The sequence below is a fragment of the Dipodomys ordii genome, unplaced genomic scaffold (genome assembly GCF_000151885.1).
Source record: "Dipodomys ordii isolate 6190 unplaced genomic scaffold, Dord_2.0 Scaffold57, whole genome shotgun sequence".
Classification (NCBI taxonomy): domain Eukaryota; kingdom Metazoa; phylum Chordata; class Mammalia; order Rodentia; family Heteromyidae; genus Dipodomys; species Dipodomys ordii.
Window position 1 is genome coordinate 13,312,026 of NW_012267273.1, and position 23,999 is coordinate 13,336,024.

The following is a 23,999-nucleotide window of genomic DNA, read 5'->3' on the forward strand; positions in this document are numbered from 1 at the left end:
TCATGTTTATGTATTCAACTCATTTCTTTTGTTGACAACTAACCACCTAGCTCTGAGTCAACCCAACATCTAGTATAGTTTGTCCACAAATATGGCATGTGATTATACTGGAAACCTAATGAGCAATAATATCCAGATGAAATTGGGCTCATCTGAATATATGTGTTCTTTATGTAAAATGACTGTGTTTTTCTTTTTCTTACTGTCAGTGGTTTAAGACCCTCTTTGTGTTAGAATAATCAAACAGTTTGGTTCAGGGCATGTCTGGCTCCATCCACAAAAAACCAATTTTCGCAATGCATAGTGTGCTCTCAGCATAGCACTTTAAACTGATCCATCCTTCCCAAACTCATAAGTGTATGTGTGTGTGTATATAGATATATCATTTATATATATATATACATATATATATACATTTATATATATATATATATATATATATATATATATATAAATGATTTACTCTGCTGATGACATCTCTCTTTAGGAAATCTCCAAATGAGTTCCTTCTCATTCTTCCCTGGTGTTCACTTTCTTCATTTATTTATGAGATGGCACATGTTAAAGAAAAACCCTTCATGCTTCTGAGAGAGATCAGCCTGCATGATTTTTCATTCTATAATTTGTCATCACTCATGGTTTCTGGAGCTGTTTGGGGGGGGGTTCTATTTTTGGTTGGTTGTGGTATTAGTAGGGAAACAAAATGTGGGGAGCTAGAGAATGGAGGAAACAAGAGCCATGAAGCTGGACATGGGTAACTCATGTCTGTAATCCTATTGACTCAGGAGTCTGAGAGACTCTTCCCTCCAATTAGACAGCAAAATGCTGGAAGTGGAGGTGTGACTCAAGCAATAGAGTTCCAGCCTTGAGTGAAAAAAACAAGCAAGAACACAGGGCCCTCGGTTTAAACTTCAGTATACACACACACACACACACACACACACAGCCATAAATACAAGTCTGGATGTATATCTATCTGTAACTTAAAAAAATACATTCAAAAGAGGCTTGCTTTTAATGGGAGTAAAAATGAATTTCCTTTAAGAAGGTTTAGTTTGCTCCTTTTAAAACTTTGATCTGGGTTGATGGCAAGGAAAAAAGACAAAGCAGCCAAAACATAAACAAGAATTTATCACCAGAATTACAAAATCAGTATTTGAAACTGGAGTGAAGATGTTGTACCACATTAATTTTTGTGCCTCCGATAGCAGCAGGTTCACCTACTCAGAAGGGTGAATGAGTTTCTGATCTAGAAAGTACTTTTAAGAGAGCAGTGTTTTGGGTTTTTTTGGTACTCATTGTTTTGTTGTCTTTTGTTTTTCTACATCTGCTGCTTTGTCTTGCCATCACATGCATTTCTATATTTTTGTTCCATTTACTTTATGTATTTTTTTTACATTTGTTCTTCAAATTGCCAATCCATCAGCTGCAGCACATCAGAGAGTTTGTCATCAGTTAAGCAGACTCCACGGAAGTCCCCCTCGGACACAGAGCATCTAGTAAAGAGTCTGCCTTCAGGATCTCACCAGGTAATGGCTGGTGGCAGTTGTACTTGCTCAGTGTGCTTTAACATTTGGTGTCACTTCCTGGGTATGGGAAAGAATACTGAGCTGTGTCAGAGAAGCACAAGTCAGAGAAGGGAAAGAGGGAGAAGGAAATGAAAGGGCTCATCTAGAAAGACCACAAGAAAATGTGCAGACAGGGATCTGACCTGAATATTGTTTTCTATCAAACCACCACTGACATATTGCTTACCAAGAATGTGGTTTCTTTAGCCCAAATAAAGTTAGAATAGCTCTGTCAGCTGTAATAGATGCTTCTTTAAGTATCCAAGGAAATAAAATCTGGTGAACTATATTCTGAACAAAAGTGTTCTATAAGAAATTTATCAGGAAAAGAGCAAGGCAGTGCGTGCCTGCAATCCCATCTATTCCAGATAAGGAGGCAGAAGGACCACAAGATTGAGAACTGCCCAGATAAAGGGTGGTCACAAGACCTGTCTCAACAACAAAAAGTAAAGCCATATCTCAGTAGTTCATGCTTATAGTCACAGCTATTCAGGAGATTGAGTCCTGCAGGCTCAATCCAGGCAGAAAATTTCAAAGCTTCATTTTCAGAATAACCAGCTACAAGCCAGGCTGGAGCCATGGCTAAAGTGGAAGAGTGCCTGCCAAGCAAGTTTGAAGCCCTGAGTTTAAACCCTGGTACCCACATAAAGGAGAGAAGGACTAAATCAGCTGGTAAAGAAATTGCCTAGCATGTGTAAGACTCTGGGGAAATTCCCAGTAATACACACACCCTCCCCCAAAAAAGGAAAGGGAGAGAGGAGAGAGAATGGGAGAGGAAGAGAGAGAAGGGAGGGAAGTAGGAAAGTGAGGGAATGAGAGAAGAGGGGAAAGGAAAGTAGGGCGAGGGGAGAGGAGAAGAGATTAACCTTCTTAGTATTGCTAATAAAATAGAAAAATTATTTTGTAGAAAAGAAGTTATATTCAGAATTCAGCTCAGGATCAAACATTGTGCTTAATACTGTTTTGGCTGTGCTCCTTTATAATTGTGGCTTGGCAATAGCTTTGAATCTAGTATCACTGTGGTTTTTCTGGGATAGAAAGAAATCTAAGGAATTCGGCATAATTTGGTCTGTTCTACTTTTCCCTGAGGATGTGATAGCTGGAAGGAAGAGGTTTATGAGGAAGAAAATAACAATGTTTATGAAGTTGTCTGAATAAGATCTATAGTCCCTATCTCTCTTATTGGGTGAACAAACTATTATATCTGGGAGAGAGACTGAGGCATTCTTACTAAATTACTAAATTTACATGAGGTAGTGACAAAATGGGGACCAAAACCTAGGTTTCTAGATTACCTGATTTCTATTGCAGCATCAAGCTCATAACGTATTCACTCTCTCGCTCCCTTTTCCCCTTCCTCCCCTCCTCTTAAGTTTTACTTAATTGGGATTGCAAATGGGCATTGCTTGTAATGAAGGCATGAGAGTTACAGCTTGGCAAAGCTTTAGTCTGTCCTTTAAGTGCTACGCTCTCCTCTTGAAAACAAAATTTAAAAATGAGGTGTTTTGAGTAGGAATTATTTTAAATCTTTTTTGTGTAAATATGTGATGAGTAATTGGTTGTCTGTATCTTTTTCTAGAAATAATACTTTCATGCAAAAGGCAAGTATTTTTGGAGAACAGTGATTGGAGTTAGGAATTTGTCAACGGTAGAGCATGGACATAGTAATATTTTAAGTGCATTGTGTGCATCTTATTAGCCCCATGACAGTCATGCAAGATGCATGTTTCTGGTTTACATGAGAAGCAGCTAAGGCTTAAATAGATTGCGTCCCTTGCTCACTGTCACTTGTTAGTGGCAGAAATGGTATTAGATCCTGTCCAGTTCTAGGACATATGTTTATTCTATCCTTGTCCAATTCTTTTCATCTCTGTTTTGGTAATTGGTATTAATCTCAAAGAGAGTCGTAATAATGTGTTTGACTTTATTATGAATAAATGCTAATACTGGGGAAAAAGTGTTTTGTCAGTATCTGTGCTTATGCTAAAGGCATGTGTTCTCAGAGTGCTACGTGTTAGGAGTGGTCTCTTTAATGCCTTAAGGACTAGAATTAAATTGCCCAACGCAATTTTTTTTACTACAGAACATGAACTATAGGAGTTTTATCAGGACTGCTAGCTGGGTACTGGTGGCTAACACCTGTAATTCCAGCTACTCAGGAGGCCAGCTTGAGCAAGAAAGTCTGTGAGACTCTTATGTCCAATTGAGCACCAAAAAAGCTACAAGTGGAACTGTGGTTCAAGTGGTAGAGTGCCAGCCTTGAGCAAAAAATCTCAGGAACAGTGCACAGGCCTTTAGTCCACCTTAGCACAAAAAAAGGTAGGGGAGACTGCTAGACAGGAACTCTACCACTTGAGCAAGCTCCTAGCCTTGTGGTATTTAGAACAGGTCTCTTTACTCTTCTATAGTATTCTTCCTACACCTTCTTTCCCTGTCCTTACCAGTATGCTTTTATATGAGAATAAATTTGATACAAATGGAATTCAGTGGTAATTTTATCTGTAGTTACAACTAAAAGAATAAACCTACCTCAGACAATGCTTTTATTTATTTTGCTGATCCTGGGGCTTGAACTCTGGGCCAGGGTGCTGTCCCTGAGCTTCTTTTTCGCTCAAGGTGAGCACCCCACCACTTGAGCCACAGCACTGCTTCCAGCTCTTTTGAGTAGTTATTGAAGATAAGAGTCTCATGGTGTTTCCTGGCTGAGGTGGCTTTGAACCGAGTTCCTCAGATCTCATCCTCCTGAGTAGCTAGTATTATTGGCATGAGCTATTGTGCCCAGGCCTGACAATGCTTTCTGTAAGCTTTTCAGTAACGTCAACTTTTGCCTTGTTATTGTTGGTCATGGGGGCTGAACTCTAGGCCTGGGCACTGTCCCTCAGCTCTTCAGGATAGCACCCTACCACTTGAGCCACAGCGCCACTTCTAGCTTTTTTCTGTTTATATAGTGCTGAGGAATCGAACCCAGGGCCTCATGCATATAAGGCAAGTACTTTATCACTGAACCAACTTCCCAGCCCCATAATATCAACTTTTGAAGTAAATAGTTGAGGGAGAATATCCAAATTAAAAATTTCACTTTAATTATAATTCTTTATTGAAAAAAAAAGATGGGGAAGATGGATACCAAGATTCAGTAAAAATAACTAGGTTCCTATGGCTCTTACTGTTTCCTTTCTGAATTTTTATATATTCAAAGAGAGTATCTTTGCAATACAGGCTAGTTTCTGAGTTGATTTTGTTTCATTGGATCTTCCTGAAGTCCTGAGCAATCTCACTAGATCTCAGAATTCCCATCCTGGAATATGTTCCACCAAGATACCAAAGTACCTTCATCTTCTAGATAGAACCAGAACCAGCCTTTAGAAAACTGTTCTATTGGGGTTAGATTCATTAACAGATCACTGATCTCAGCCCACATTTTACAATTCCTCTGTATTAAAGATGGATGTTGTGGTGGAGATAGGGGCATTTTAGTTTGAGTCTGCCTGGGCAAAGTAAGCATAAGATCTTATCTGAAAATCCAGCTATAATCCTAGCTACTCACAATTCGAAGACAGCCCAGGCAGGAAAGTCCAAGAGACTCTTTATCTCCAAAATTAATCACAAAAATGCCAGAAGTGGAACTGTGACTCAAGTGGTGGTAAACTACTTTTGAGCAAAAAGCTCAGACAGTACGTAGGCCCTGAGTTCAAACTGTAGTACTATTGCTAAAATATATATTAAGGAAAAACAACAAAACCACCAAACGAAAAGCAAAGTGAACTGGGGGTGTATCTTAAGTGGTAGAGCATTTCCTTAGCTAATGTGAAGCTCTTAGTTTAATCCCCAGTACCTAAAAAAAATTGCTTCTTTTTTTGGGGGGGGGAGGGAAGTCCAGTTGTGGGGCCTGAACTCTGGGCCTGGGCGCTGTCCCTCAGCTCTTCAGCTCAAGGCTAGTGCTCTACCACTTGAGCCACAGCACCACTTCCAGGTTTTTTCTTTTTGCTTATGTGGTGCTGAGGAATCGAACCCAGGGCCTCATGCATGCAAGGCAAGTGCTCTACCACTGAGCCACTTTCCCAGCCCCGCTTGATTCTTTAACTATCCCTTCATGTGGCCCTCACAGTCTAAGTTCTAGACTAAGTAATTAAGTCACTGAAGTGAGACCATAGTACATTCTAAGAGGGAAAAAGTAGGCATAACAAAAACCAAATCCCTAACAGAAAGTTCTATTCCTTCTTTGGTTTTCTAATTACTTTGTCTGTTAAAAGACAATACTATCTCATTTGAAAGAACTTATTGGTATTTTGGCAGTTGCTGACTGATGCAGATACAATTCTGTATTTTTAACCCCCCTCTGGCCTTTTTTCTATTCAACATACAGTATCAGCTATTTATGGCCATAAATAATGGTAAATGTAGTTCTTTTTGTTCAGCTACCAAATCTGGCTTTAGGGGCAAGTCTTATGGTCAATTTGGTTCAGCTGATGTTAGCTGGCTGACAGTTGGCTAGAGATTGGCTTCTGGCTGGATAGTTCTCTGCTAGGCAAGTTGGCCTAGCAGAGAAAAGCAGCCTGGACCCCTATGTCTCTCTCATGGGCCAGCAGGCTAACTTGTTTATATTGTGCTGGCAGATTCAGGAATCCCAAGATCCATAAGAGACTGGAAGCAGCAAAGCCTGTTGGGGGTCTGGATGTGACAACTACACCAAATTACTTCTGTCTCATTCTGTTGATATGGGAAGACCACAGAGTGCCCCAGATTCAGGGAGTGGAGAAATGTGTTTCTTCTCTTGATGGATATGTGACATTACATTACAAAGGATGTAGTTTTGATAAAGGAAGGAGTTAAGACCATATTTACATTCCATCATAACTTGTAAACTCCTTTCCCCATGAACACACCCTAAAACTCCTGAGTCTGTAGAAATAGAGGTGCAGAGTTTTATTATCTTAAAAGTTATATAAGCAGGGCTGAGAAGTGGTAGGGTACTTGCTTTGCATGCATGAGCCCTGGGTTCGATTCCTCAGCACCACATAAGCAGAAAAAGCCTGAAGTGGCGCTGGGGCTAAAGTGGTAGAGTGCTAGCCTTGAGCTGAAGAGCTGAGGGACAGCGCCCAGCACCAGAGTTCAGGCCCCACGACCAGAAAAACAAAAAATAAAAAAGTTATATAAGCAAGTACTGAAATCCTGTTCTATTAACCTTTTTTCTTTTTGGATTAGCACTTCCTTTTGTTTTTCTTGAAGCTTGTTGAGGTGAAGATAGAGCCTCTCTGTATGATTTAGTATTGACAATGTAAAGGGCATTAAGAAAGATCAGCTACACTGAAGATGAACACATGACAAGTTTGGCTTCTTTCTTGATTAGTTACCTTTGTGTTTTAAAGTATGTTTATAATAAGATGCTTATAGTAATAATAATTAGATTGTGTTGAGAGAATATTGGCTATTAGACATTGCCTTAGGTTATTTATAAGAATCATTTAAGTCTCAGAACACTAAACATTTTAGAGACATAGAAATTATTCAGAGGGCCATGTGGTCAGTGCTGTTCTCTCCTAGTTTGGGTGAAGAATGTCTTTTGAATTCCGGCTGTGGACTCCCAAGTTCAGAAGGGTCTTGTTGTCTTGTTTTATAACTTCACTTCAGATATACCATTGTACAACCCTTGCAGCTGGGCCTGTCCCTTCTGTGGAAGTCAGTGCTGACCTCCATGAGATCACAATTTACACACTAAAGGATGCAAGTTGTTGCTGGTAGCTTGTTAGAGCTGCTGAGTTGAGGTAGTTCATTTTAAAGCACATGCTTTTGGCTACTGAATTTACAATTTAAAGTTGAAAGTATAACTATATTATTGAATCTGTCAAGGAGAGGTCCCTGGGTTGGCCGAAAAGTTGGCTGTGTTATGTTAAATTTTCATTTTAAAATCAAGGCTTTTTTGTTGTTGTTTATAATTTTAGAATCTCTAGGTAGGGACTGAAATGTGAAGCTCCCTTCTGATGTTTGAATCTTCTATTTCTGCTCATATTTCGCCCCTAAGAGTTGGTTATCACTTTGCCTTTAGAGCCCAAATTTCTGCTGCTTTACTGGCTGGTAGTGATCTGCAATTTTAACCTTCTCCTTGTTACTGGGAGTAAAAGGAGTATTTGTACTTCTTTCCATTTGGAGTTTTTCTGTAGAGTAGTACCATATAGATTGTAGATTAGTATAATATAGTATTATAGATATGTTCTTATAGATTGTTACCATTAAAAAAAACACACAATTTAAAACAGAAAGAGCATAAGCAAACCTGAGATGTGGTTTATTTGTACAGAATGTGCTCAGCACACACAAGGGCCCATATTTGATCCCTTATGTCCAAAAGAGAAAAAAAAATCAAGTAATAGTTCAATTGGTCACAAGGTCAGACTAAAAGAATTGTTAAAAGTAGAATTGAATAATTTAATAAGTAGTATTAAATATTTGAAGTATTTTAAAGTACCTATTTAACACAAAGTGACCAGTTTACAATGATAGCGTCACATGTTGGGTAGCACCAAATTTGTTTTTTGACATGACTTACTCGGAAGCTTATGATTTCAGTGGGTCTAGGGTCAGTAGAGTGCTGCCTATCTTAGTTGCTAGGGCTCTGATCCCAATTTCAGAGATTGAAGAGTTCTGTAGCACATAAGGGATAAGGGATATTGTTACAGAAATTTCTAAGGAAGATTTTAAAGTGTTTAGAAAAGTATGCTGTACAAAATAGATCTGATACATACTAGCACTAACAATTATCAATGCCTAATCTTACTTTCAAGTCAATCCTGAGTATATATCATTTATAAGAAGTCTTTAGAAGATATTTGGGAGAAGTCTTTGATTTTGAACCAGAGTATAATCACTTTGATGTCTGTATCTTAGGGATTGTCAGTTTCTCAAAACTTCTCATTTTATTTCTCTTCTGCAGGGGCCAGTTATATACGCACAGTTAGACCACTCTGGTGGACATCACAGTGACAAGATTAACAAGTCAGAGTCTGTGGTGTATGCGGACATCCGGAAAAATTGAGAAAAGACCAAGAACATATCCTAAGCAAGAAACAAATCCAAACTGGACTCTTTTCCAGAAAGTGTAATCCATAGCCATATGTGGTCTTGAGGACCCAGGCACGGACAAGCATGTGTATACTCATAGAGGGAGAAAAACAAATGTGTATGAAGACTATGTATAAATATTCTGTTTAATTTTCCTGATGTGAGAAGCCAGTGTTGCATGATGAAAAGATTCTGTTCATATATAATTTGTCTTACTGTTTTTGTACATTCTTTGGGACAATTTACAGTTCTGAAATTTCAGAAACATTCCTATTATCATCATGTGGATGTGGTTTGCCTTAAATGGAGACAGCAGACCTTGTAGTATTTCCTAGACATGGCCTTTTTGTCTAAGGGCTCAACCAGTCGTAGCATTTATTGTAGTTGGAAGATGCGATACTCTGATAGAAGCAGATCCAGGGTGGCCTTTGGACACTGTATCAGAAATAAATAGTTGGTGGTATCTTTAGACAGCACCCCTTAACTATGCCACTTGAAGCCAGTTTGGGAAGCTTTGATTAATGTTTTTCTACAACAAGGAGCAGTTTTTATCTTTTAATATTGCATAGGTTTACTTTGACATCATACCCTTTAAGAATATATCCAACATGTTGATTCATAATGGCAGGAGTAACAAAAGATAAAGGTTAGAAATCACGTCCTTTTGGGTACTTTAAGCCAACCAAAGTAGAAAATCCAGACTTTGCTTGAGGGGTATTGTGACCTCTGGAGGCACAGGTGGCAGTTACCTTTTTTGCTGACATTGTTCCTGCTTAAAGTCAGAGTCTTCACCCAGGAAGCTGAAAAGAGTTCCTCCTTCCTTCCAAGTGTGCAGAGATGGTGTTGCTGGATTGCATTCACTAGAGAAATGGTCTTGTAAAGCCTCCTTCATGCCTTTAGCAAGAAAAAGCCTCAGGCAGTCAGGCATGTGGCTTTTCTTGTAGCTTCACAATATCAAAAAGAAAGACCTTTGGGCTAAAAGGAGTCAAGAATTTTAAAACTGAAGTAGGGCTAGTTCTGCTACTTGGCAATCTCTTTTATGTCCCTGTTGTGGGTTTGTTTTATTTTTCTGTTTTTCTCCTGTTACTTGGGATTGATTAACAACGAAACAAGAGAAAAGGTAATTTGTTCTCTCCTAAATTCATTTTCTCTCCTCCACTACTCCCTCCCCTACTTCAGATGAAAGAGGTTTTATATTTAATTGGTAATTAGGAGCATGGTCAGGGTCATTAAGCAGTTTATTTATATTGTCATCCTCCCATTTGTTTTTCCTCTTAAAAACTGGAAGCCCACAGTTACGGGAAGAATGCTGTCTAGAAGGTCTAAATGGTTTATTGGGATTGGGTAAGTGGGAATGAAGGGAAACAAGCTTCCTCCTATTTACTTTAAGGTCACCATAAACTGTCTTTTTCTTCCTGTGTTCTGTTATGTTTTTCAATGTTTGGAGGCTGAGTCTATAAAAGAAATAAAGCATGATTTAGCTTTAAATATATGAGGCAATGGAGGCCACTGGAGCTTCAGAACTGTCCCGTGAAGGAGGTCTTTGATTTTTGGAGGAACTATTTGTTGTTAGTCCCATAGTGCTCCAATATGGCCAGTATATACAGTTTATGTGTCTGTAAGCAAGAAGAGAGGAGAGTTTGGCATCACTAACATGACATCTCTTAAGCTGAGGAACATCTGTTCTGTGTCCTGTGTGCCTGATCTACAGTCTCCAATTTCTCCTCCATGTCCACAGGTCCCACTCAGGAGTAAGGCAGAAAACCTTTCTAGAACCTTTCTGCTCCCATTTCAAAAACATTAGGAGCTCTGGGCACTGGTTGCTCATGGCTGTAATCCTAGCTACTCAGGAGGCTGAGATCTGAGGATCACGCACGGCTCAAAGCCAGCCTGGGCAGGAAAGACCATGAGACTCTTATCTCCAATTAATCACAAGAAAACTGGAAGTGGCGCTGTGGCTCAAGTGGTAGTGTACTGGCCTTGAGCTGAAGAGCTGAGGGACAGTGCCCAGGCCCAGAGTTCTAGCCCCATGACCAACAACAACACCCCCCCCAAAAAAAGAAAAGAAAACATTAGGAGCTATTAGAAGACCTCTTATATATGTTTTAAGTGATTAGGATTGTTACTATTCAAACACATGCCAAGATAATGAAATCCTCAGGGAGCCTTTGCCATTGTATGAATGACATAGCAAAGCCTTAAGGTGTGTTTAAGATAAGAACAGAAACCCAGAGACAGTCATAGCCCAAGTGTGTACATTGTCATGTGCAATGCTTCCTGACATTATTTTACAGAGAAAATGGGCCTTCCCCCTTTCTCCTTTGTCAGCAGTCCTGTGAGTAAACTGTACATTCTTGATACTTACTGATGGTAGGAGCCCTGATTTCTCCTGGTGTGAAGCTGGTGGTGGGGTACCATTCCATACAGTCTCCTTTTTGTACCTGATTTGGACCTCCTAGCCAAACCAAATGCCTCGCCCTCTGTCAGCAGTCTGGTATAAGAGCAGAAAGTTTCCTCCCCCACCTTCTTTGAGCCACTCCTCCAGGCAAAGGCAGTCAGCTGCTGATGGGGCTGTGGGAGGGGTGTCTGAAGGCCATTTTTCACATTTATACATAGGGTCTGAGTGAGGGCTTTGAGCCCAGGGTCTTCTAACTTCTGCACACCACTTCCTTTAGTGTTTTTTCACCATTCCCCCTCAGGCCTCAGCATTTCTGGGCTTGGTACAGCTAACCATTGAGGTTACATCCAGATGGCAGACCTGCTCTTCCTGTGTCTTGTGCTGGAAGAACAAGACTTCTTAAAATTTTATGTGACTTTTGTAAGGGGACACCTAAAAGGGATTGTTCAGAGATTAAAATTCCTATCTGTAATTTCTCAGTTAAAATGTATCCAATTGGGGAAAACCATCATGTTCCTATTATCTTTTGATCTTTTCTTTTGCAATTGTACTTCTGTGAATACTTTTAATACATCTTTTTTTTTCAGTTTCTGAATGGTGTTGTGTGCTCATTTTTAACCAAATAGAAAAAGAATTTTATAAAAGCCTTTTCATTCAGACCATTCTAGCTGCACCAGTCTAAACATACCACCCATTGGTCTGCTTTCTTCAGGGCCTTCCTGCTACTGTTTCCTTGGCCTGAAATGTCTTCAAACATGCCTCACAGATATTTGTTTGGTTCATCCTATCACTTCCATTAAGTCTTTGTTCAGGGTATTTTCTTTTTTGTTGATGCTAGTACTGGGTCTTGAACTCAAGCCTGGACACTGTCTCTTAGCTTTTTTATTTTACTTTTTTTTTTTGGTCTGGTTGTGGGGCCTGAACTCTGGGCCTGGGCACTGTCCCTCAGCTCTTCAGCTCAAGGCTAGTGCTCTACCACTTGAGCCACAGTGCCACTTCCGGCTTTTTTCTTTTTGCTTATGTGGTGCTGAGGAATCGAACTCAGGGCCTTGAGCATGCAAGGCAAGCGCTCTACCACTGAGCCACCTTCCCAGCCCATCTCTTAGCTTTTTTGTGCAAGGCGAGCACTCTATTATTTGTGCCATAGCTCTACTTCTGGCTTTTTGCTGGTTAATTAGAGATAGTCTCAGATTTTTCTCACCCCCACTGGTTTTGAACCTTGATCCTCAGATCTCAGCCTCCTGAAGAGCTAGGATTACAGGTGTGAGCTATCAATGCCCAACAAATAATGTCATCTTAAGAGAGACCTGTGACATAAAAAAAAGCAAACTACCCTACACTGACTCTCTAACCCCACAATTATGCTCTATAGTTCTCTTTCCAACTATGTATTCACTTGTCCATTCTCTCCTCTAGAATGTGAATATCAGGAAACAGCATTATGGGTGTTCTGCTCATTGCTCTTTCCATAGGTCATAGACCAATGTCTGGTACTTTGCGGCTATTTATTACATGTTGATGGAAGGCAGGATGGTTTTATCCATTACCACTCTATGCTGTCTTAAGAACTGTCTGTGTCAGGCTCTATGCTGAGGGTAAAGAAACAGAACAAAATAAAGGTCTTCCAGGAGCTTGCTGTGGATAGTAGTAATAAGTAATTAGTTATTAAGTACTTATTGTGTGCTGGGCCCTTTGCATTTCTTACTATTACAGCATGCTTAGTTAGTAATACCAGTTATATAGTTAGTAATACCAGTTATATAGTCTTAGACCCATTTGCAGAGACTGTCAGGCTTAGATTAGATAGCTTGCCCTACCACTATCACTTAGCCAGTAAGCTACAGAGAGGTGGGGCTGGAGCTGGTACTGGTTGATCCAAAAGAAAGAACCTGACTTATTTTTTTCAGGTTAATATGTTGTGATCTTAAGGGCAATTTGTTTCCCTGTTGCTCAGGAGTTAGGTGTCAGCATAGTGCGAGGGTGAGGCAGTATACATGATGGAGATAGGCCCTAGGTGCTTGACCTAAGTCTGAAAGACAACAGGTAACTTAATCTTTAAGAGCTATATCACAAATAATGTGATACTAATCAAGCACTGATGTGTCCCAGTGACATATTAACTTTATAGGTCACAAGAGTTCATGATTAGTTCCTGGCTTTTATAATGTCCTGCTCTTCTAAATGGGAGAGAAGAGTTAGAGTTGGCAGGAACATGGCCAGTATCTGTCAAGGGTGGTTGAGATGCTTCTTGAAGGCACAAAGAAGAGCAGGTTATTACTATCTCTATACTTCTTCCCCAGTTAGCACTCAGTATTAGAGGCCTTCCTCCTTCCAGGGCTCTGATTTCCAAGCTATACATACATACTCTGCCTCTGATGTTGCTTCAACCCCTGAACAGGCTAAAGGGGGGAGGGGAGGGGATGTTGTTCAGATCCTTAGGGAAGGTGAGGAAGTGTTTGCAGAAGAGGATCTTGGTGCTTGTGGCAATAATAGAGATGGTAGAGGAACTCACCCTGCTGTACTTTTTTCCTATGTAGTTGAATTCCTTCCTTCCTTCCTTCCTTCTTTCCTTCCTTCCCTCCCTCCTTCCCTCCTTCCCTTCTTTCTTCCCTCCAGCCTTCCCTTCCTCCCTTCTTTCCTCCCTCATTCCCCTCTTTCCTTCCTTCCCTCCTATCTTAATCGTTTGTTCGTTCATGCCAGTCTTGTTCATTCATGCCAGTCCTGAGCTTGAACTCAGGGCCCAGGTACTTTTTATGTTCAAGGCTAGCACTCACCATTTAAGCCACAATTCCACTTGCAGCTTTTTGCTGATTAATTGGTGATAAGAGTCTCACAGGTTTTCCTGCCTCTCCTGAGTAGCTAAGATTCCAAGTGTGTGCCTGGCTAAGATTTTTTTTTTGTCAGTCATGGGGCTTGAACTCTGGGCCTGGGCGCTGTCCCTCAGCTTTTCAGCTCAAGGTTAGTGCAATGCCACTTGAGCCACTTTCAGTCTTCTGGTACTTAATTGGAGATAAGAGTCTCACAGACATTGCTGCCCGGGCTGGCTTTGAACCACAATCCTTAGATCTCAACCTCCTGAGTAGCTAGGATTACAGGTGTGAGCCACTGGCACCTGGCAGTTTTTTTTCTTAACTATGAAAGACTTCCAAGTATACACAAAAAGAATAAAATCAGTCTTCATATATGTATACTCAATAATCACTTCAAATCTTATTTTTCTTCTTGTGAATTATTTTAAAAGAATTCCCCCCTCAAAAAAAAAAACAACAAAGAAAGAATTCCCAAATCATGTCAAATTCTTTCTTCCCTCTGACCCTCCCTCTTCTCCCTCTAAATGAGCTGGCATTATTAGTATTTTGCTCAAACCAAAGCAAAGTCTGTCCTACTGGAGAGTTCTAGAATCCCAGGCTCTGTCTTAGACTACAGGCTACAAAGCCTTGGCTTCTTATAGTGAACCAGGTTTGCCCAGGAGGTAAACCTATAGTTGGTCCTGTGACTTTGTGGATGAAAGATACTGAAACAGACAGTGCCTGTATCATCTTCATCAGGAAGACTTTAGAGTTCATAAGCATCAGATCACAAAGCAGGAATGGAGACCAGTCTCTCCAACTGAGGAACTTGCATTTAGTAATCACTTGTGGGACTCAAGTGAACAGAGTTCCCCTGACTGGGATGGCCAGTGAGCTGGGGTGGAAGGGTGCTATAGAAATTGAAGGCCACATAAGAAAAAAGGATTGGTCAATATTGTAGGTGAGCTGGGCATGTTTTTAGTTGGAAAGATCTGGTCTGATGGGTTTAGTGATAATGGTTGTGTCTATTAGGACTTCCTCAACTGAACTGCTGTTCATGAACTAAACAAACTGACTTGTAGTGTGTCACATACAAGCTGGAATCAGCCTGGTTGCTTAAAGTACATGGCTGAGAAGTGACAAAGGGCATTCTGCATCAAAGTGTAAGACTAAGTAGATCCTGTGGTGTCAAGTTCATGCCATACGCATTTCTTATTGGTAAATGGGTTGATATGGTGGCTGGTGGGGGATTCCTGTTACCAAAAACTTAGGGGAGCTAAACTGATCTCAGATTGTGTCTGAGGAAAAAGGTTTGAAAAATATGACAAAGCGTATGGCATTAACATAGCACAGGAAGATAGTACTTCAGCCCTTCTCAGTCTTTATGGCCATCTTTGTTACAGAACTTGCCTTGGTCTAAATAGGAAGAATTAGGATCCTTGAGGTAATGTTCTGATTAGAGGTACTCCTGTAAGACCATGATGCCGAAGATACTGTCCTGTCCTTACTTCCTCTTTCTTTTGCTCTTAACTGGTGTCTTACTTATTGTTTGTGTGTTTGTTTTGTGGTCCTCTCTCCCCATTCCATTGTCAGGCAGGTTTTAGCTTATCAGCCACCTGCCACCTGCAAGTTGCATAGGCTATAATTCCCTTGCCACTTGCTTTTTTTTTTTTTTTACTGATTCCTATCAGTCTCTGTTTCTGATATCTGGGATTACAGGCCAATTATTAATTAATGCCCTGGCAGTACCAACTTTCAGACTTTCTTAATGAGTCTCTCTCTATAAATGCAATTTACCTTAGTTTTGTGTGTATATACATGTATACATATATGTATACATATATACACATGTACATATATACACACATACATGCATACATATATGAAGACACTATGATACTATATTTATATACACACACACATATATATATATATACGTGTTTGTGAATACTATATGTGTGTATACATATATGTATATACATATGGTATATATAGTCACAGTATATATACATACATACATCATATATTCATACATATATGTGATATATATCTATATCTTTGGATATAGATACATATACACATACTTTATTGGGATTTGAACTCAGCACCTGGGTACTGTCCCTTAGCTTTTTCATGCATGCTACCACTTGAGCCACACCACCACTTCTGGTTTTTTGATGGTTAAATGGAGGTAACAGTCTCATGGGTTTTCATGCTAGGGCTACCTTTGAATCACGATCCTCAGATCCCAGCCTCCTGAGTAGCTAGGATTACAGACATGAGCCACCAGTGGCTGACTACTCCTATATTCTCATTGTATATTATCTCAGTATCTTGTCACATTTAACTAAAACATTTAAAAAGTACCTTTTGACAATCAAATCCCAGTTTGTAATCCAGTTTCCTTTGTCTTGAAAATGACATTTTACAATAGGTTCCTTCAAATCAAGATCCAAAAATGGTCCTAGCAAATTTTTGTTTGTTGCATGTTTTAAAAAACAAAAACAAAACCATGTGCCAGGGCTCATGCCTATAATTCTAGCTCTTCAGGAGGCTGAAATCTGAGGATCTCAGTTCAAAGCCAGCCTAGGCAGGAAAATCCATGAGACTCTTATCTCCAATAAACCACTAGAAAACTGGAAGTGGCACTGTGGCTCAAGTGGTAGAGCGCTAGCCTTGAGCTGAAGAACTGAGGGACAGCCCTCAGGCCCAGAGTTCAAGCCCCATGACAAAAAACAAGATGGGCACTGGTGGCTCACCTCTGCAACTAGGATTCTAGCTAGTTAGAAGGCTAAGATCTCAGGATAACAGTTCAAAGCCAGCAAAGTTCATGAGACTTTTATCTAATAAAATAATCAGGAAAAACCAGAAGTGGTGCTGTGGCTCAAGAGGAAGAGTAATAGCCTTGAGCAAAGAAAGCTCAGGGACAGGGCCCAGGCCCCAAGTTCAAGCCCCAGGACTGGCCAAAAAATAAAAGGATCATGAGACTGCAGTTTATTTTTTTTAATTTAATTTAATTTTATTTGTGAACATACTGTAAAGAGGGGTTACAATTACATGGGCAGGATAATGCGTACATTTCTTACCAAGCATTGCAGCCTCCTCCTTTGTTTACCCTTCACATCCCCTCCCAACCCCCCCCCCCCCCCCCAATCCCAATCCTTCTCCTTCCCCCCCTTCACCCCCCCCCCACACACCGATGTTGTAAAGCTCGTTTTGGACATGACAACTTGTACTTCTCATTGTTGCAACAGGTCCACCTGTATCCTTAAACAACTGGTTTTTCCCCATCTCCTCCACAAGTTATACGGACATCAAATATAGTGAAAGCAGGGGTTATACTGTGGGGGAGGGACATCAGTTTGTTTATTTTTTCCCCTTAGCAATATGCCAGAGAAGTTTCCACGTCAGTATGTAAAGAACTAGGCTATGAATACCCACAGGTCTGTTATATGGGGTGCACCATATTTTAAATCATTTCCAAACTTACACTCATTTACTCTGTTTCCCATTGTTTACGTCTGTTATTAGTGCTATAATTATCATTTGGCCTTATGTGCTACTCAGAGAGAAAGAGAGAGAGAGAGAGAGTGCACTACTCTTGGCCTCATGCTATCTTCTTTTTTTTAAACCTTTGCCATGTGCTTTTTAAAAAAAATTTGTCAGTCCTGGGGCTTGAACTCCTGGCCTAGGCGCTGTGCCTGAGCTTCTTTTGCTCAAGGTCAGTGCTCTACCACGTGAGCCACAGCACTGTTTCCAGCTTTTGAGTAGTTCGTTGGAGATAAGAGTCTCACAGAGTTTCCTGCCCTGGCTGACTGCAAACCATGATCCTTAGATCTCAGCCTCCTGAGTAGCTAGGATTTTAGGTGTGAGCACTGGCACCCAACTTGTGATATATATGTATAGATAAATAGATAGATAGATAGAGATTATATATAGAGAGAGATCTATATCTCTGGATAGATATCTCTCTATAGAGAGATATCTATCTACATATGGAGAGATATAGATCATATATACATATATATGTATATATATCTCAAATATATGTGAATTTACAAACAGGGTCCTCCTGGACCTTAGAAATATGATCTGATCTGAGAACTATGCTCCTTCCTCATCCTAAAGCCATCAGGACCTGGCTCCAGAGCCTGAGTTGTGGGTTCTGAGAAAAACTGGCAGTAGAAAGTAAGAAGGAGGAGCTATTACGAATGGAGTTGCTTTCCTGATTTCAGCCATGCTCTTCTCATTGTTGGCATACAGAAAAGCCATTGATTTTTGAGTGTTAATTTTATACCCTACTACTTTGCCAAAGTTTTGAATCAGCTTGAGTAATTTGGAAGTGGAGTCTGTGGGATTTTTTTAAAATACAAGATAATGTCATCTGCAAAGAGGAAGAGTTTTACTTCGTCTTTCCCTATTTGGATCCCTTTTATGTTTGCATCTTGTCTTATTGCTGTAGCTAGGCATTCTAATACTAAGTTGAAGAGAATTGGAAAGAGTGGACATCCTTGTCTTGTTCCTGAGTTAAGAGGAAAGGGCTTTAATTTTTCACCATTAAGTATAATGCTGGATGTAGGTTTGTCATATACAGCCTTTATTGTATTGAGGAATGTTCCCTGGATTCCTAGTTTTTCCAGAGTCTTCATCATAAAGGGGTGGTTGGATCTTGTCAAATGCTTTTTCTGCATCTATTAAACTAACTTTTACCAAAGAAGTGAAGGATCTCTATGATGAAAACTTTAAAAACGTGAAAAAGGAAATGAAAACAGAACTTAGAAAGTGGAAAAACCTCCCATGCTCCTGGATTGGAAGGATCAAATCGAGAAAATGACAATACTGCCAAAGGCTTATCTACAAATTCAATGTGAAACCTCTCAATATTCCAATCTATTCTTCAAGGAAATAGAAAGAGCAATCCAAAATTCATTGGAACAATAAAAGACCCCAAATAGCAAAAATGATCCTCAACAAACAGAACAGTGCTGGAGGAATAGCAATACCAAATTTCAAACTCTACTACAAAGCCATAGTAATCAAAACAGCTTGGTACTGGCACAAGAAGAAACCTCAGGACCAATGGAATCAAACTGAAAACCCAGAAATGAACCCACAGACCATCTAATCTTCGATAAAGGAGCTAACAAAATAGAATGGAAGAAAGACAGCCTCTTCAGTAAATGGTGCTGGCAAAATTGGTTAAACGCCTGTAGAAAATTAAAGCTAGATCCATATATACATCACTATGCACCAGAATCAACTCCAAATGGATCAAAGACTTTGAAGTAAAAGCAGACACCCTGAAAACATTACAGGACAGATTAGAAGAAACCCTAGGTCTCCTTGGCACAGGCCGAAATTTTCTTAAAAGAAACACAAACACAACAAATCAAATCAAAGAAAGGTTGGACAAATGGGATTGCATGAAATTGCAGAGCTTCTGCATGGCAAAGGACAGAGCTAGCAAGATCAATATAAAGCCCATGGATTGGGAGAAGATTTTCAGTAGCCATACAACAGACAAGGGTCTCATAGCTAAAATATACCTCAAAAAATTAAATCCCGGGGGCTTGGAAGTTGGCTCAGTGGTAGAGCGCTTGCCTTGCATGCCTGAGGCCCTGGGTTCGATTCCTCAGCACCACATAAGCAAAAAGCCGGAAGTGGCGCTGTGACTCAAGTGGTAGAGCGCTTGCCTTGAGCTGAAGAGCTGAGGGACAGCGCCCAGGCCCAGAGTTCAGGCCCCACGACCGGACCCCCCCAAAAAAATCCCCCAACAACAAATCCTCAAAGAAACAACTGCCTGATTAATAAGTGGGCTAAAGACTTAAAAGAGAAACTTGTCTGAAGAGGAAAGAAGGATGGCCAATAGCTACATGAAGAAATGCTTGCTGGGAAGGTGGCTCAGTGGTAGAGTGCTTGCCTTGCATGCCTGAGGCCCTGGGTTCGATTCCTCAGCATCACATAAGCAAAAAAACAAAAAGCCGGAAGTGGCGCTGTGGCTCAAGTGGTAGAGCGCTAGCCTTGAGCTGAAGAGCTGAGGGATAGTGCCCAGGCCCAGAGTTCAGGCCCCACAACTGGACCCCCCCCCAAATAATAATAATGAAGAAATGCTCAACCTCTCTAGCCATAAAAGAAATGCAAATCAAAACAACACTGAGATACCATCTCACCCCAATTAGAATGGCTATAATCAAGAACTCTAACAACAGATGCTAGAGGGGATATAGACAGAAGGGAACCCTACTGCATTGTTGGTAGGAGTGTAAACTTGTTCAACCACTTTGGAAAGTAGTATGGAGGTTCCTCAAAAGACTCCACATAGTGCTCCCGTATGACCCAGAAATCCCACTTTGGGGCATTTGCCTGAATGGTCACAAACAAGGCAATACTAAAGCTACCAGTACAACTATGTTTATTGCAGCATTATTTACCATAGCTAAGATATGGAACCAACCTAGATGCCCCTCAGTAGATGAATGAAAATGTGGTATATATACACAATGGAATTCTATGCCTTCATCAGAAAGAATGACATTGCCCCATTGGTTAGGAAGTGGAAAGACTTGGAAAAAATTATATTAAGTGAAGTAATCCAGGCCCAAAGAAACATAAGTCCCATGGTGCAATAACTAGTATATGTCTGAGATAAGCAGAAAAGGTCAGATAAATTGATGTTAGGCAAAATGAACCCCAAGATAAGGACACAAGTGGTTTTTTCTTCCTTGCTATTGTTTCTAACATATTTATAAGGTGATTATATTGTTGCTTTGTATGTCCCTCCCCCACAGTATAACCCCTGTTTTCACTGTATTTGATGTTGGTGTAATTTGTGGAGGGGAAGGGAAAAAACAAATTGTTTAAATAGGGATACAGGTGGACCCATTGCAACAATGAGATATACAAAATGCTATGTTGAAAAACAAACTTTACAACTTTGGTGGGGGGGGAGGGAAGGAGGGGGGTTGGGGGGAAGTGAGTGTAGTTGTGGAGATGGGAGGGCAGGGATGGTAGGGGTGAACAAAGGAGGAGGCAACAATGCTTGATAAGAAATGTATTTATTACCTTGCTCATGCAATTGTAACCCCTCTGTATGGTATTTTCACAATTAAAAAAACTTATTAAAAAAAAAGAAAGTAAAAAGGTGCTCCAAAATCTCCAGGGGACCTGGCTATGCTTATAGAGAAGGAAATGCAGAGTTTGAGGTTCAAAGGAATCTCCAAGGAGCTGCTATTTCCAGCTCCCATATCCTCCTACAAACAGGATGTTCAACTATTTATTGTCTTTTCTTGGCTCTGGCTTTTGGATTTCATTGTGCTTCCATTTCTTTACTGTTGGCATTTGTAGAATTGGCCTTTAGCATTCCAGAATAAAAGGAAAGGCTGATTTTTTTGATTTATTTATTTATATTTTCAGTTACTCTGAATCTGGGAAAAAGAAGTTTGGCATTAAAGGGTGCTCACACCCTTTATGTTAACTTATTTGTGGTTACCTTGCCTTTGTATCATTAAGTGATTTCAGGTAATCTGTATTTTGAATCATCATTCTGCTATAGCAAAGCTAAAGACTAGCTTAGCCAACAAGCTAAAAAGCCTACAGCCTACAGAATGGCAGATTTCTGTCAGCTACACAGACAATGGCCTAATATTCAAAATATACAGAGAACTTAGAAAATTAAACCTCAAAAAATCAACAACCCAATTAATAAATGGGCTAATTAGTTAAAGAAAGTCTTCTCGGGCTGGAATGTTGCTTAATGGTACAGTGCTTGCCTTGCATGCATGAAACCCTAGGTTCAATTCCTCAGTACCACATATAGAGAAAAAGCCAGAAGTAGCACTCTGGCTCAAATGGTAGAGTGCTAGGCTACAGGAAAAGAAGCTCAGGGACAGTGCCCAGGACCTGAGTTCAAGCCTAGGACTGGCGAAAAAAAAAAAAAAAAAGTCTTCTCAGAAGTAAACATGGCCAATAGACACATGAAGAAATGCTTAGTATCTCTGGCCATAAAGTAAATGAAAATCAATGAGATAACACCTCACCCCAATTATAATGGATAGCCTTATCAAGAAAACCAATGATAACGGATGCTGGAAAGGACGCAGCCAAAAGGAAAGCCTTCATATATACTATTGATGGGAATGCAAATTTGTTCAACCACTTTGGAAAGCAGAATGGAGGTTCCTCAAAAAACTGAAATAACCTAGGATCCAGCAAATTCCACTCCTGGGCACTTATCTAAAAGATTATAAAGTGAGATACAATAAAGCCACCAGCACAACCGTGTTCATTGCAGCACTATTCACTATAGTCAAGGTGTAGAATCAGCCCATTTGCTTTTCAGTGGACAACTGGGTCAAAAAAAATGTGGTATATAAGAGTGCAGCTGAAATGAGGAAAGCAACTCCTTTTTAATAGCCCCACAAAAAAATAAAATACCTAAGAGTTAAATAAAGAAGTGAAGGATGAAAACTTTGAAAACGTGAAAAGAGAAATTAAAGCAGAACTAAGGAAGTGGATAAGCCTCCCATGGTCCTTGATTGGGAGTATTAACATCGTGAAGATGGCAATACTGCCAAAGGCTATCAATGTGATACCTATCAATATCCCAACTTCATTCTTCAATGAAATAGAAGAATCAACCCAAAGGTTCATATGGAACAATAAAAGACCCCAAATAGCAAAAACAGTCCTTAGCATAAAGAACAGTGCTAGAGGAATATCAATACCAAACTTCAAACTCTACTACAAAGCCATAGTAATCAAAACAGCTTGGTACTGGCCCAAGAACAGAACTGAGGCCCAATGGAATAGGACTGAAGACCCAGAAATGAACCTACAGACCTATAGCCACCTAATTTTGATAAGCGAGCTAACAAAATAGAATGGAAGAAAATGGTGCTGGCAAAATTGGTTAGATGCCTGTAGAAAACTAAAGCTAGATCCATATATATATCACTATGCACCAGAATCAACTCCAAATGGATCAAAGACTTTGAAGTAAAAGCAGATACCCTGAAAACATTACAGGAAGGAATAGGAGATACTCTAGGTCTCCTTGGCACAGGCCAAAATTTTCTTAATAGAGGCCCAGAAACACAACAAATTAAAGAAAGGTTGGACAAATAGGATTGCATGAAGTTGCAGAGCTTCTGCATGACAAAGGACAGAGCTAGCAAGATCAATATAAAGCTCATGGATTGGGAGAAGATCTTCAGTAGCCATACAACAGACAAGGGTCTCATATCTAAAATATACCTCAAAAAATCCCCCAACAACAAATCCTCAAAGAAACAACTGCCTGATTAATAAGTGGGCTAAAGACTTAAAGAGAAATTTATCTGAAGAGGAAATAAGAATGGCCAATAGACACATGAAGAAATGCTCAATCTCTCTAGCCATAAAAGAAATGCAAATCAAAACAAGATTGAGATTCCACCTCACCCCAGTTAGAATGGCTATAATCAAGAACTCTAATAACAACAGATGCTGGAGGAAATGTGGCCAAAAAGGAACCCTACTGCATTGCTGGTAGGAGTATAAACTTGTTCAACCACTTTGGAAAGCAAGATGGAGGTTCTTCAAAAGACTCCACATAGAACTCCCTTATGACCCAGCAATCCCACTTTTGGGCATTTATCCAAAGGATCATAAACAAGGCCATACTAAAGCTACCAGCACAACTATCTTTATCGCAGCATTATTTACCATAGCTAAGATATGAAACCAACACCGATGCCCCTCACTAGATGGATCAAGAAAATGGGGGTAACTATACATATAATGGAATTCTATGCCTCCATCAGAAAGAATGACACTGCCCCATTTGTTAGGAAATGGAAAGACTTGGAAAAAATTTTATTAAGTGAAGTAATCCAGGCCCAAAGAAACATAGGTCCCATGGTTTCCCTTGTCTGCAATAACTAGTATATGTCTAGGACAAGCAGAAAAGCTCAAAAGCTATGTATATATGACCATATAAGATGATGCTAAGCAAAATGAACCCCAAGATAGGGACACAAGTGGTTTTATCTTTCTTGCTGTTGTTTCTAATGTATTTATAATGTAATGTATGATTTTTTTTGTATGTTCTTCCCCCATGGTATAACCCTTGTTTTCACTGTATTTGATTCTGGTGCCCTGCATCTTGTATGTACAGTTTTCTAATTTGGGGAGGGGAAGGGAAATAAC

At 40.0% G+C, this 23,999-nt stretch overlaps 1 protein-coding gene across 1 annotated transcript in view; it reads left to right on the forward strand.

Annotated features, from left to right (window-relative positions):
• Positions 1–8,784, forward strand: part of Mpzl1 (myelin protein zero-like 1) — a 53,022-nt gene extending 44,238 nt beyond the window's left edge. The window contains exon 5 of the mRNA XM_013021756.1: positions 8,500–8,784. Within this exon, the coding sequence (XP_012877210.1) occupies positions 8,500–8,524 (25 nt within the window). The 3' untranslated portion in view covers positions 8,525–8,784. The remainder of the gene's footprint in view (positions 1–8,499) is intronic.
• The last annotated feature ends 15,215 nt before the right edge of the window (positions 8,785–23,999 follow it).